General features: G+C 36.7%; 1 protein-coding gene across 1 annotated transcript in view; it reads right to left on the bottom strand.

The window, feature by feature from the left end:
• xxylt1 (xyloside xylosyltransferase 1) overlaps positions 1-14757 on the bottom strand; it is a 36737-nt gene that overhangs the window by 21448 nt on the left and 532 nt on the right. The window contains exons 2-3 of the mRNA XM_080032405.1: positions 13559-14199; positions 11108-11255 (exon numbers count right to left, since the gene is read on the bottom strand). Of these exons, the coding sequence (XP_079888531.1) occupies positions 11108-11255; positions 13559-14095 (685 nt within the window). The 5' untranslated portion in view covers positions 14096-14199. The remainder of the gene's footprint in view (positions 1-11107; positions 11256-13558; positions 14200-14757) is intronic.

A 14757-nucleotide genomic window follows, 5' to 3' on the forward strand; every position in this document is an offset into this window, starting at 1 on the left:
TCAGTCCAAGGCATTTTCTTCCAATATGAAGCTGGCTTGTCTAAATGAGCTTTTGCATACTCCATGCAACTGTATCTGTGGCGTAGGCGCAGAAAGGGCTTCCTTCTCATCACCCGGCCATACAGATGTTTTGGTGCAAATTGCACTGAATTGTAGAACCATGTACAGATACACAATCTGCAGCCAGATGTTCTTGCAGGTCTTTGGAGGTGATCTTTGGGTTGTGTGCAACCATTCTCACAATCCGCCGCATATGCCGCTCTTGTACTTTTCTTGGTCTGCTAGACCTGGGTTTAACTGCAACTGTGCCTGTGTCCTTCCATTCCCTGACAACGTTCCTTACAGTAGAAATTGACAATTGAAACCTTTGGGAAAGCTTCTTTTAGCCTTCCCCTAAACCATGACAATGAATAATCTTTGTTTTTAAGATCTTTTGGGAGCTGTTTTGATGATCCCATTCTGTCTCACTTCTGCAGAGAGTCAAAGAGAAGTGGAACTTGCATTTAGGCACCTAAAATACCTTTTATCATGATAAAACAGTCCTTTATATGAGGTTCAAGGCTTAACAACATAATCCAACCAATTTTGTGTTTAAAGTCCTCAGTTTTACATGCTGTTACATGCATTAAAATCAGCAAGACCACAAGGGTTCCCATATTTTTGCACAGCCAGTTTTTCACATTTTATTTAATTTCATAAAACTAAATACTGCTTTTCAAAAAATCTTTGTTTGGAAAACATCCCAGTACTTAGCTGTTCCTGGTAAATGAAAGACATACCACTTTTATCTTTTTTGTGTGAAAGCACAGTCAATTATAATGCCGGCTGAGAGGGGTTCCCAAACTTTTTCATATGACTGTATATAATATATATATAATATATATATATATATATATATATAATATATATAATATATATATAATATATATTATATATAATATATATATATAATATATATATAATATATATTATATATAATATATATATATATAATATATATATAATATATATATAATATATATATATATAATATATATTATATATATTATATATATATTATATATTATATATATATATATATATATTATATGTATATTATATATATATATTATATATATATATATATATATATATATATATATATATATATATATATATATATATATATATATATATACTATATATATATATATATACAGGGTTTTTCCTGGCTCAGAATGGGCCTTTGGGGGGTCAGTACGCGACCAACTTTTTTTGGGGTCGCGACAGTAAAGGCAAACGGTTTGTGTATTTTAAGAGGGGTGTTGGGTTGGGAGAGGGGAGTTTCTGTCCAGCTCAAGAGCATTTCAGTCAGCCTGTCAATCACTGCGTTACCATGGAGCTCACTGACGCTTATGAAATCACAATAAACAACCTGTAGATATGAAGTCAAAATACTAATAATGACTAGGCCTAACTGTTTAATACTTTAATTGTTTCTAATTGATCTAAACCATGGAAGAAGGTAGGGCTGCTCAATTATGAAAAAATCATAATCATGATTATTTTGAGTAATCACATTGTGTTATCACGATTATTAAAGACAGTTAATCATTGATTTAAGAACATTATGCATTTATTTTACTTTTAACAAGGTTTTTTTCTAAAAACACCATGACTTTGGACTTTAAACAAAGGCCTAATTGAACTGAAAACAGGGAGAATAGAAATAGGCTAAATAAGTGAAACATATTTTTAATAATTTAATAAAAATATGTCAAAATAAAAATAACCAGTTGTAAATGGTGTTGATAGGGCACGTCTTTTGCTAGCATTAAATGTAAGGGCATGATTTATAATTATGTCATGGAGCTGGCTGGATAGGCAGTTGCATTGTAGTGTTGACAGTTGTGGTGGCAGGAGTTAAGGAGCTTTAAACTTCCTGTGTTTTTATTCATTGATTGCTTGGTCATAGACCACTATGACTCGACTTAAAGTGAATAAACAAATTGGTCGGGATGTTTAGAGGTGCAGATCAGGTCGTATATCACTTTTCTTTCTCTCTCTCTCTGTCTCTCGGTCGCGTATGTCATGTTACTCGCGTGTCCGCGCGTGACAAATCTTGCACATTATTTTAGTTTGTTGTGAGTCTGAAGTGTTTACAGACAACACAATTAGTTTTACCTTTATTCTCGTCATCTAGAAGTTTTTCAAACCACCCGGCAATGCGCAACATCTCCCTCGTAGCTACTCTCTGGACTAGCCGTTAGCGAAACTATCAGGTGAGGGAGGGGCCGAGCGGAGCTCACGGCTGAAAGGGTTTGCTGCATTTATAAGCCTGCATGCCCCGGCGAGCGGAACAATGATAGTTTAATAACGATTATCCCCGACCTGATTTCTTTTTTTACAACTGAGATTGCAAGTAATATGACTGGAATGGCGCGGAAATGGAAACACATTTGGAGCCGTTTTAAGTAGATTTTTATTTATTTATCTATATATAAAAAAAAAAAAAAAACACTTTGGCGCTGAGGATTTTCCTTTGGCGGGCGCTAAAATTCCTTTGGCGGGCGCCAACATTTTTTGAATGCAGGAAAAACCCTGTATATATATATATATATATATATATATATATATATATATATTGACATATATATTGATATATTGACTTCTTTTACCATTTCAGATATGATATATATATACACGTATATATACACTACTATTTAACTTTTAATTATTTTTTAAAACTGTTTTATACCTTTTTTTGTTCAAGGGTAAAAGGGAAACAATGTTTATTCACATGTTTTTAATTGCACCAATGTTCTTTGTGATGTGACAATATCCATTGCTAACCAATAGCAGATAACCATTTCATCAAGTGTTACTTCCACCCAACAGAGATGAAAGGAGATGTTGAGAGCAAAAAATAAATAAAATGAAAAATATTCTGTGAACAATAACTTCCTTACCGACGCGTCTTTCATTGGTGTGTTCACTGTTGACTGATGAACAGCTGGATCACCAATTACATTACAAAAACTTACTAATTATGCTGCCTCTGCTAAACTCTGGGTCTTGCAAGAAAAAAGATAACACAGAACATATAAAATAAATGAAATGCACTTAAGAATCTAATGGAGAGCAAACAGTGGAACGATCAGTTTAAGAGTCAAAGAATATAACTTTGATTTAAATAATCCTTCAAAGTATCGTACCTGCAATCAAACCTAAAATCTTCCTTTTATCCAGTTTTTACAACAAATGATATGATCAATATAGATCAGTAGAAATAAAGTGGTTTAAAATTCTATCTTGGTCAGGTGCGTGGGTGGAATAATTTCATTAGGATGGCTTACAGTTTGCCTAACGCTCTGGTCAAATCAGACACAAAACAACAGGGATACTGTTATCACATTTTGTTCAGGAAGAAAGTAGGTCAAACTTATTAAGCCTTAACATCAGTCTTCATGTGAGCACTTATAGCTTATATGTAAGGGTCCTTGTTTTCTCCTTCTGCCAACATTTACTGGTGACAGCGATGGCTTTTTCAAAGAGGAGATGACCTATTTTCAACCTCATTATGTTCTAATGCATCCAAGAGCTTATGTGTTTCTTGCAATAAGTAACCGTCTACTGTGGTTTGCAGTAGACAGAGTCCTTTATTTAGAAGCTCTAGTTGTAAAATGCTTCAATAACAAGTGAAGAGAAAACAAAAATTTGTTTATCATTAAACATAAATCAATAGTTATGTTGTCTGTTATTTTATTTTCAAAAAATGTTTATCCCTTTTCATTTTTTTCTTCAGTTTTTTAATATAATAGACAGAAAAACATATATTTGTTTTAAATAGCAGACAAGACAATACTTGTTTTTCGGGACTGCAAACCGAATTTTGACAAATCAAATTTATGACCATTACACTTTCCCAGAATGGTGCCAGTGCTTTAACATATTAGCTCATTATGAAAGATGCTGGCTAGTTATGTTGACCATTAAATGGAGACCATGTATGTAACAACAGTATGACAAGCTCACTAGCCTAAGCCAATACTAAACACACAAAACAATATTTAAATTGACTAAATTAGCAAAATAAAATAGCTGCTTTTTGTTTTGCTTTTAGACATTGTGAATCAAATTAGGTATTTCCTTTGGATTGCATGGTGGTTCATTGTGTTTCTAGCTTTGTTCATTTCTAAATGTGTCAGTCAATCACTGCATTGTGTTGTATACAACACATCCATATGTTGCTAAAGATGTTGGGTAGACCAAATAACAATTTGTGGTGAAGTTTTACCTCAAATGGATTTGATAGTAGCACATATCAAAGTTTGCATGAGAGTCCCTTTGTGGACCTCAATAACCGTATAACTAGTTAGCCCCAGCTGCTACATACTTCAAATTAACATGCCTGTTATGCCCAGAAGGCCAATCCACTCCAAGATTATACCACTCTTGTTCAACAATGGACCCATACACAATGCACTGATGGGAGTTGTTGTGAAGCCAATTTTTTTCCACAGAGGTCAATTAGCAAATAAAAACCTGTGGCAATCAATTTGACATCTATCTGCACTTTCTTTTCAAGCCTGTGTGACAACCAATACCTTTTCATCGATTTCACTTTAGCAAATCAATTCACACATAACAAGCGCCACTTCTACCTTCATTGGAAAAAACTGAATGTGGTTAGAGGAGAGACTCAAGTACCAGCATGTTGAGACCTCTGGAGGGGATACAAAGCATGGAACACCTCTCCACAAACAGAACATTTGTTTCTTAGGAACCTTATCATTAATTACAACAGGTTTCCTAACATGAGAATGTGTTTTGAAATTAGAAATACATCTTGATTGCTGTTAATTTTAAAGGAAGAATTCTATTACACAGTTCAACTGAAGAACATTGAGGAAAATCGATATAAAAAATGTATATTCATATACATTTTGAAAATATTTTTTGTGGCCTGTCAGGCTTGGTGAATATTTGTGATCACTATACATCTCATGGGTCTAGCATAAATTGAGGGAAAATTCATTTGTGTTTTTGGTGTCTGACAGTGTTGACACAAAATAAGGAATAGCAAGGTAAAAAGCCCGTGGTTAATCAATAAGCATTTCACAGACAACGTGAGACACCCTCAGTTGCACACTTCTGCTTAATACCAGGGACTGCTTAAAAACAAAAACAATAAAATACACGGTCGGCAGTTGGAATAAAATAATTATGACCTAATGAAATGATTGTGATAATATGATTTCTGCTTGATAGATAAAGTCTCCTCAAAACTTTATTGATCAATTTCATCCAAAGAGTGAAATATGAAACACAATTAACCATTGCAAACTGTGTATTCAGGCTCAAACAAAATTGGGGCAAGCAGGCCACGGCATCTGGCCGTATAATAGGGGTGTCATGATTTAATTCGATTCTCAACTTTCTTTTGGTACAGATGGCTGTGCCATTTTAGTCTATAATAGTCTTGGATCATTAGTGTTTTGCCATTATGACTAATTTAATTAAGGGCATGACCGATTATGAGGGCCTGCACTTATTGCTATCCACCATACTTTTCCTTCTTATTCTTTCACCTCTTTTTTGTAGCCGCTACTCCTCCAGCACTGCTCTGCACAAAAATGCAAACATTTTACAGAACCTGCATCCCCACTGCGTGGGGTGTATAATTTTGTAAGCAATCCTGTTATTACGCCCTGAATTAAAAAAGGTTGAGAGGTCACACCCCTCACAACATGGGGACTTGAAACTTCTTACCCAGGTCCATCTCCAGGTGCTCTACAAAAAGCCTCTGGGACCATATAAGCCAATATCCAAAAAACCATACCTGGCAGAAATCCTAGAATCACTTATTAATAATCCATTAAAAACTTTTCTAGCCAGTGCTTAAATTTTGAGCCAATTCCAATCTGGTTTTAGGATAGTCCACAGTACTGTTTCTGCTGTACAGCACTTTTTGATCTTTCAAAGGCCTTTGACACTGTTGACCACCATTTGCTCTTAGAGAGGCTGCATGACATTGGTTTTGATCATTCTGCACATAGCTGGTTTAGGGATGATCTGTCTGATAGATTTTCCAGTTAAAATGGGAAGCTACCAATCTGAGTTTTTAACAGTTACAAATGGTGTCCCACAGGGCCCAATCTTCATTGCTTCATCGCTACAAAACTGTCTGGCCCATCTGTACGCCGACGACACAGTACCGTATCGCATTTCTGATTTGGTGCGCCAATCTATACAGAACCTACAGAGCTCTTTTAACACCCTGCAGGACAGTCTAGGGGACCTTAGACTTGTTCTAAATACAGATAAGACAAGAGCTACACATTTGAATATTTTTAATTGAGGTCACAGAATACAAGTGCATCTCATATAATGCTAATATCATGGAAAGCTCTTTTTTTCTGTAATTATTCATTCAAAAAGGGAAATTATATATATTCTAGATTCCTTAGATATAAAGTGATATATTTCAGGCATTTTTTTCTGTATTTTTGCAGATTCCGGTTTACAGCTCATCAAATCAAAAATGCAGCATCTCAAAATATCATAATATTCCAAATGGCTTATCAGAGAAAAAAGAAACACACTAGACCCAACAATACAGACGAGCTGAAGGCCACTATCAAAGCAACCTGGGCTTCCATAACACCAGCAGTGCCACAGGCTGATTACCATGCTGCATTAATGCAATAATTCATGCAAAATAAGATCCCCGACAAAGTATTGAGTGGATGAATGAACATACTTTTCAAATGGTCGACATTTCTGTATTATAAATCCTTTTTTTGATTGGCCATTTGGAATATTCTAATATTTTGAGATGCTGGATTCTGTAATTATCTTGGCATCTGGATAGATGATAAACTCACATTTAATTTTCACATAAACAAAACCACCTTCCCTTTATTTAGTAGGAAAAGGCATGCATTCATGTCTTAAACTCATGCACTGTTTTGCACTCTGCTTTAAGGTTCATCACAGGAGATGCTTATGACACACACCATTGTGTTTTATATGGAAAGGCTGGGTGGTCCTCTCTTAAAGAAAGACATGACTCACATTGCCATATTTTTATATAAAAAGCCCTGACTGGGAAGCTTCCACATTGTTTGACTGCAATGCTGCAAATTTCAGATGGGCTTTATCAGACCCGCTCCACTGACATGTTATATGTTCCACAAGCACGGTCTGAGCTGAGATGCATGAGATAGGCAACTGTTGGCTACTAATGCAAATCACACAACACATTAATTGTGTTTGGTTGCAATATTTATTAATTGGTGTGAATACCTTAAAATTATTTCTTTATTATTATTATTCCGCCGTTTCCTACGCGTTCCATATCTTCAACATACTTCAACCTTCAAACCTGATTCAAATATCGACATATTCAAGGACTTTATTGCTCCTCTTCAACATTTTCAAAAAAATTCATAATTTCATACTTCTTCAATGTTTTATGCAAAATTATGCAACATTTCAAATCCCTACTCCTCCTTCATACTTTATCCGACAAACTTCATTGTCACATATAACTGTTCAGAACAGTTCAGAGATTAACATTCTATGAATGGAATTTTCAGGAAATCCATAACTTCAAAGAAAATCAACCATTTATGAAATTAATATTTCTTGCAAAATTATGAATGCTCCTACTTGTTCATACTTCATCGTAGAAACTCCATTCAAAGTGTTTCATGTTCGTCTTGCACAGGAGCACATTTCCATAATTCACAATTTTTTTCATAAAATGCATAACTTCAGAGATAATTAAAGGTGTATTACACCAAAAATCCTCATCAAGAATGAATGAGAAAATCGGCAAAACGCAAAGCGTTTTGCACTGATTTCAAGCACTTCCAGCTCACTGATAATTCATCCTACAAAGTTAATTTCTTCGACCAAATATTCAGCTATCTTTCGTCTTTCATTGTTAAAATTCAACCTTTTAAAAAAAAAGCATAGTTTTCAAATTAATCAGCCATGTTTGACGCATACATCAATTTGAGTGATTTCTAGAGTGTGCACATCAACTGCCAGAGTGGAGAAGAGAGAATAAAAAAGAACACCAGACATTTTTAAGATTGCGTCAACTCACAAAAATCTAACTCCTCGTGGATGATTTTGGTCTCTAACTGTAGATATTATTGTTGCGGTCGCAGAAATGTTTCTTTTGAGCCAAATGGACATACATATTGGGAGCTGTGAGCTTCTAAGCGGAAAAAAGTCTAACTGAACGATGCCTCCTCCCTCATTGACACTAATATTAAAATAGACTCTGCTTTCAACGAGGAGATTGAAAGTGTGCATTTGCTTCTTGCTCTGAGTTCCGAAGTTTTCAAATTACAAACACAAATTTGCCACTGAATATTAATTGGAATCTTCTGGTTCTCACGGTATGATAATTTTTTCTGTCAGACAAACGGTTTGCGAGATAAAAGCAGCAGTTTGGGCTTATGCGTTCATTTGAAATCGCCTGTGTGTGAGATCCTCTTTGGGAGAGAAGTGATTGTACGTGTGTACAGTACCAGCTGTTTACAATTGACACTGATTAGCTGTCAGTCACTATGGAGACCTCTGCACCTGTTTGTGACATCATAGGATAATGTAGGTCACAGAATGGGAGAAGAGTCCAATCTCTTCTGATACATCCAGAATACAAGTGAAATTTGCCTAAGTCGAGAGTTTGAGAATGCTTTTCCTCTAATAACTTTCTAAATGTTCAACTTTTTGAAATTACCTCCTCTGGAATGTGCTCTAGGACCCCGAAAATATGAAAATATGTATATTTATTTGAAATTTTGTGGTCCCAAAATGACGCCACAGCCCTATTCTAAGCGGATGGAGAAAATTCTAATTGCGTTAACTCATCCGATAAACTTCATTCCACATTTTACATGTTCAGCTCCTTCAGGACATTACATGGTAGTATCCTGATTGAGCTGAACACAGGGTTGGGGGTTCGAATCCCCGTTCCAACACAACATTTTAGACTTTTTTCTTCAAAATTTGCACAGATGTTGAGTATGACTCAGATGACATCACAAGAGTTTAGAGGTCGAAGGTCAAATTTCAAGGTCACTGTGACGTTGCCTTTTGTGACTGCATTATATCATGAACGCTTCCACGGTTTTTCTTAAAAATTTGCACAAATGTTGATTCTGACTCAAAGATGAACTGATTACATTTTGGAGGTCATAGTTCAAGGGCATAATTCATTCCTCAATTCAGCTAGAAAGTCCATTCAAACTTCCAAATATTCCACATTTTTCAAACATTCTATTATTCATCCATTCTGTTGATTCAGATATATTCATCCTTTGTTCTTCATCAACATTCAGCAGTGAAGCGTCAGCTTCTTCAGCATCAGCTTCAGCCGCGTCAGCATTCACACCGCAATTTCTTCAAGGAATTGCATTTCTAGTTTACATTGAACTGCTCCATCTTAACTTTCCCTTTGGTTTCATCTCCGTGTCAAACGCTGGTCCGCTCAGCTGAACGGCTCGATCAAACAGCGGAATTCCGTTTAAAGTCAGATGATCACTTAGAAGTCAAAAAGCAAAATTATTAAATAAATCTCTCTCTTCCCCCCTCTCTCTCTCTCGCTATACAGCTGTCTTTCTATGTTTCTCTCTCCACTGCACACTCAGTCATTCAACAGCATCGGCCCAAAAAGAAAAGGAAAACTCCCACATTGGCTGGATAAAGAAATATTGCCGATCGTGTCATCTATCACCGATGGACGATTCCATCGCCCATCAGCACAACCCTAAATTCCAGGATTGGCCTACCTACAGAAAAAGCTATTGAAACGTACACTATTCTTGGTCCAGATTCATAGCTCTAGCACAATTGAGAATTATAGCTAAATATTAAATACAGTATTGCAAGATGCTATCACTTGTGTTGAATGACATGATTTCAATACACTGAAAAATACTAAAAATCCATCCAATCTAATCTAATTTCTTATTACCCAGGGGGCAAAACCCTCTTTTTTCTGAAAACAGACATGGGCTGTTGTAAAAGGTTGTTCACCAGAAATTATATCTAGGTCCTTCAAGGATCACAACCTGGGTGGACAACCTGGTCAACTACCTGCTGGAAAGCTACAGCGGGCGGAAATAGAAAATCGTAAACACGGTTTAATGCGAGGGTAAAATTTTAAATGTTTAACTTAAAGATAAGTATAGTAGTAGTATAAGAAGCATATTTCACAAATGATGCACAAATGTGCATATCATTAAAAAACTAAAATATAGATATTGGATAAAGCCAGAGTTGAAATCTTTAATGCATTTTACAACATATTAGTGTCCAAACAGAACAGATATGGGATACAGCCTTTTTTTATTTTATAAATAAAAAATACTATGTACAGGTCTCAAAAACGCATTTTTCTGCATTTTTGAAGGGGAACATGTCTCATAAATCAGACAATGAACAACATATGACAAAGTCCTTTTATAATAACCTTCAGAATAGTGCTACGAATGATTATGTAAAGTTTAGTTGTTGTAAGTGCTTTAGAAGTTGAAATTTTTGGGTCAGAGTACAGAAAAAAAACTATCAAATCATGTTTATTGAACCACTATCAAACCAGAATTATCACACGATTTCTCACGGAGGAAGTTTGTTATAGAAACTTAACACACCTATATAATGTCAAAATACATTAAGATTTAAATCTGGCTTTAGCCAATATCTAGATTTTTGTTTTTTAATGATATGTACATTTGTGCATAATTTGTGAAATATGCTAAATTTGCATACATATTTTACAAGATTTTTGAAAAAAACTTCAATACAAAAAATCTTTGTTTTAATGCCAGTAATCAACTAGCAAATTTTCATGATGATATCTTCATGTAGAAAAAAAAATCTATTTTACCCTCGCATGAAAACCGTGTTTCCGATTTTCTATTTCTGCCCGCTGTAGCTTTCCAGCAGGTAGTTGACCAGGTTGTCCACCCAGGTTGTGATCTTTGAAGGTCCTAGATATCATTTCTGGTGAACAACCTTTTACAACAGCCCATGTCCATAAAATCAGTTTGCCCCCTGGGTATATAATGTTTGGTGCTATTTAATGACCTTAAAACGTTGTACTTACTTTCAGGCATGATGTGATGCATGGCAACAGACAGGAAGAAGATGGCATCGCTGTAGTAAGCCCCAGAGCCAGCGCTGAAGTACTTCTGCATGGCCTCCACAATAGGGAAGAGCTTGTGTGTGAGAGCATCCACGTCATGGAACAACACCTACACGGCAGATCGACCCAGTGGAGCCATGTTAGAACAACAACATCTCAGCAGCAGAGAAATTATGCTTCATGTGATGGTCAGACAGTCATATAACCTAATTTCCATTAAACGCCATCTTGTTATGTCGAAGTTTCCTGCTCCTCTGAGTTTTATATCCCACGACAGCTGTGAAGCGACAGTTTCTGCTCTCAACATGTGTGGCCAATATCTACAGATAACTGAAAGCTTACCTACAGGAGGAACAATAAATGTAATGTTCTGGGACCAACGGTACTATTCCCTGCTTCATTGAGTTTGGTTATTAGAGGGTTCAGATTAAACCTGGACAATACGGCTGTCGTATTAAAAAAAATCAGGCCCATGTGCTTCAGTGGGCTGATCCCAGGAAGATTAAGGTAAGCCCTCTGTTGTTAATGGAAATCTGTGCTGTCCTGGACTGTTATGTGATGTAATGGCACATAACTCAATGCTAGTGGTAGAATATGTATCCTTCCAAAATAACTAACCATAGTTGTACGAGCCGCTTCCCAGTGCTAATATTAGCACTGTTTATCCTGTGGTTAAATACGTACTCATGTGTTATATTAGGATGCATCTGATAACTTATGGCTTTCACTGTAATTGGCCTAGTTATTATTTCATGTAGATGCACATTGTTGACTTGAGTGGCTGGACATGTTTGGCAATCACATTGTTTTTCTGAAAAGACACTTGTGCTGGGAAAAATTTCCTTTTTTGATATTTATGGCAACTTCTACTGAACAAGGGATATGAGGAGGGACATTAAGAAGGTTTAACTTGCACACACTTAAAGAAAGCGAAATAAAACAAAAATGCTGAATACAAACGTTTTGTATAAGCCCCATAGCCCCATATCAGTCAATGCCACTTGTTGCCATTGTGTGAAATGTTTTTTTTTTTTTTTAATCAAAGAAGAAGAAAAAAAACAATATCCTGCACACTTCTTAAAACAATGGCTCAGGACAGGAAGGAACTATTTAACAGTTTATACAAAGGATCTCCATAAAGATGGAAAGATATCACCACCTTGTTCCTTAAAATCAGTTGGGATCCACATACAGAGTCCTAAGGACTCCATAAAAACGTCCTACTTTCTATATTGAAGACTTTTGGATTTGAGTCAGCTACTTTACCATAATAATTATATAGAACGTCTCGCCCCGGTTGTCGGATACATGATATTCAAAATTAAACAATTTCATGTTGTAATGGTGTGAGAGCTCAGCTAGATGAGCCTTCTGGCTGTTTGTTGCTAATGTCAATGGGTCATTGAATTTACCACTGATGGGCAATGACTGAGGCTAAGATTCTTGCATAACCACTGCCAGACCCACATGCTCGTCTAAGATAAATAAGTAAAAAGGAATGATGCAGCAGAGGGGCAGACAAGGATGTCATCATGCTCATATGCTCGTCCCCTGCCAGTCCCTGGGGAGTCCCTGTCCCATCTGGAACTTTGCAGGACTTCTGCCTCTGTGTCCATATCAGTAGAGACAGATGAGACAGTGGCTTTACTGGTTTCAGTGGTGGCAGAACATTCACTTCATGATTCATCATCTCAGACCGTGATGCTTAGAAGCACTTTTCTGGACTGAGTCAGTCCAGAAAAGTGCTTCTATGCATCACGGTCTGAGATGACACGGGTGAACAACTGGGTGTACAGCCTAAATGTGCAATCCAGGCACTTTTGAAGCATGCAGCCTTATTTTCTTTTTTAAGGGCAAAACTACATATGTGTTAAAACTTGTTATACATTTGTTGGGCCTATCGCCCAGCCCAAGCCAATATATTTGGGAATGATACTTAAAAGTCATAAGGTGGTTTTGATTCTTTGTAATTCTGACCAATGTGTGGATATTTTCCAGTTGAAGAGTCAACCTGTCTGTACAGTGCACTCAATCTCTCCAGGCTAGTTGGACTGTATTATTCAGACAGAGACATTTCTGGTCGTATCTAACACCCTGGTAAAACAACAGAAGTCATTTGTAAAGAGGTTGATAATGTTTTGCTCTGTGAAGAATATAAAGTAGGAGAAATGGGGCCGGCATGTAACAGAAAGAGCAACCGGACATAATCCTCTGTTTTGGAAGAGAGAACACAGTAGGGTAGGGATTTAAAAGTGGTTACTTGGCAGATCAACACTGCCCCCATGTGCTTACAATTTAAATGCACATCATAGGCAACTTTACCAGAAATAAAACCTCTAATACTAGCCAAACATAGTGGGGATTTTCTTCTTCTTAACAGAGCTACGGTAGGGTTCAAAAACGTGCGCCTACCTCATACTTAAACGTTGCATCGAGGAGAAGTTCCTGCAACATCTTATCTCCCAGTTCCTTGCTGGGCTGGTCGCTCACAAAATGAAGGACCAACAGCTCTCCTTCCAGGAAGTCTCCATGCTCAACCATAGACAACATGGCCACCCTGAACTTGTCCTGCAGGCTCCGGCTCTTATCCACCTTGGTGAACATCATGAGTGCGTGGAAGTGTTGGTCACCAGCATCTCGGTCCCTTTTCCTGGAGTTAAATCTTTCGCTCTCTTCTCCTACATCTTGCTCTTCGCCTCCTTGCTCCTCAGATCCATCTGTGTGTATCAGACTGGTGTCCACAGTCAGGTCTGCATCGTTTCTGTTGGCGTTGTGGCTGGCCTGGCTCTGCTTGATCCTCTTTGTGGTGCTGGAGAAGTTCTGCCTCTCTGAACCAAAGTAGTAAAAAGCTACAACAGCAAGTGCAGCAGCAAGGAGAAGCACACACTGATAGGATCTGAAGGTACTGATTCTTCCCATTATTCTGGCTAGCAGTCTTAGGATGCCCATATCTCCCTGCTGGTGTCATGAGAATGGGAGTTTACACAGGAAAACATTCACCATGTTGTGTCCTCCCTAAGCATGGCTATTTGTCACAAGTTGCCAACACTTTCCTGCAAGAGAAGGAATAGTTATTTAATTCAAAGTCCTGATGTCGTAGCAATCTAGCAAAAATACGCCAAATTGAATATAATTGTATTCGAAGTTGATCAACATTGTCATTGTCCATCTCATTTTTCTTGCATGCATTTTCTGACCATTATACAATTTAAGTATTCAAGTAGCCTATGTATCTGAATGTATCGTCTAAGCAATTTAAAGATGTTTGGAGTGTGTTTACACATTAATTCCTTTTATGCAAGCTTTGCCAATTGCACTTTTGCCTCAATGTCGTCTCTATAGATACTATCAACTTTAGGCTGACAATATTTACTAGTTAAAACCTAATCCATAATAATAATAATTGTATATGTTGTATGTAAATCTTAAAAGTAGCTTGCCAAAGTAGTAGGCCAAATAAGTCAAGTAAATATTCAAGTACTGTATAGTAGTACATGCACCTCCAAATTGTACTTCAGTTGGACTATTGGCAGGCTGCATGTAAGTAGTGCTATTTTAGATTGTGCTGTTTGAAACTTGCAGGCGGTGTTTTCATACATTTCGCGCCAATG

Source organism: Ammodytes marinus (genome assembly GCF_949987685.1).
Source record: "Ammodytes marinus genome assembly, chromosome: 8".
NCBI classification, from domain to species: Eukaryota; Metazoa; Chordata; class Actinopteri; order Uranoscopiformes; family Ammodytidae; genus Ammodytes; species Ammodytes marinus.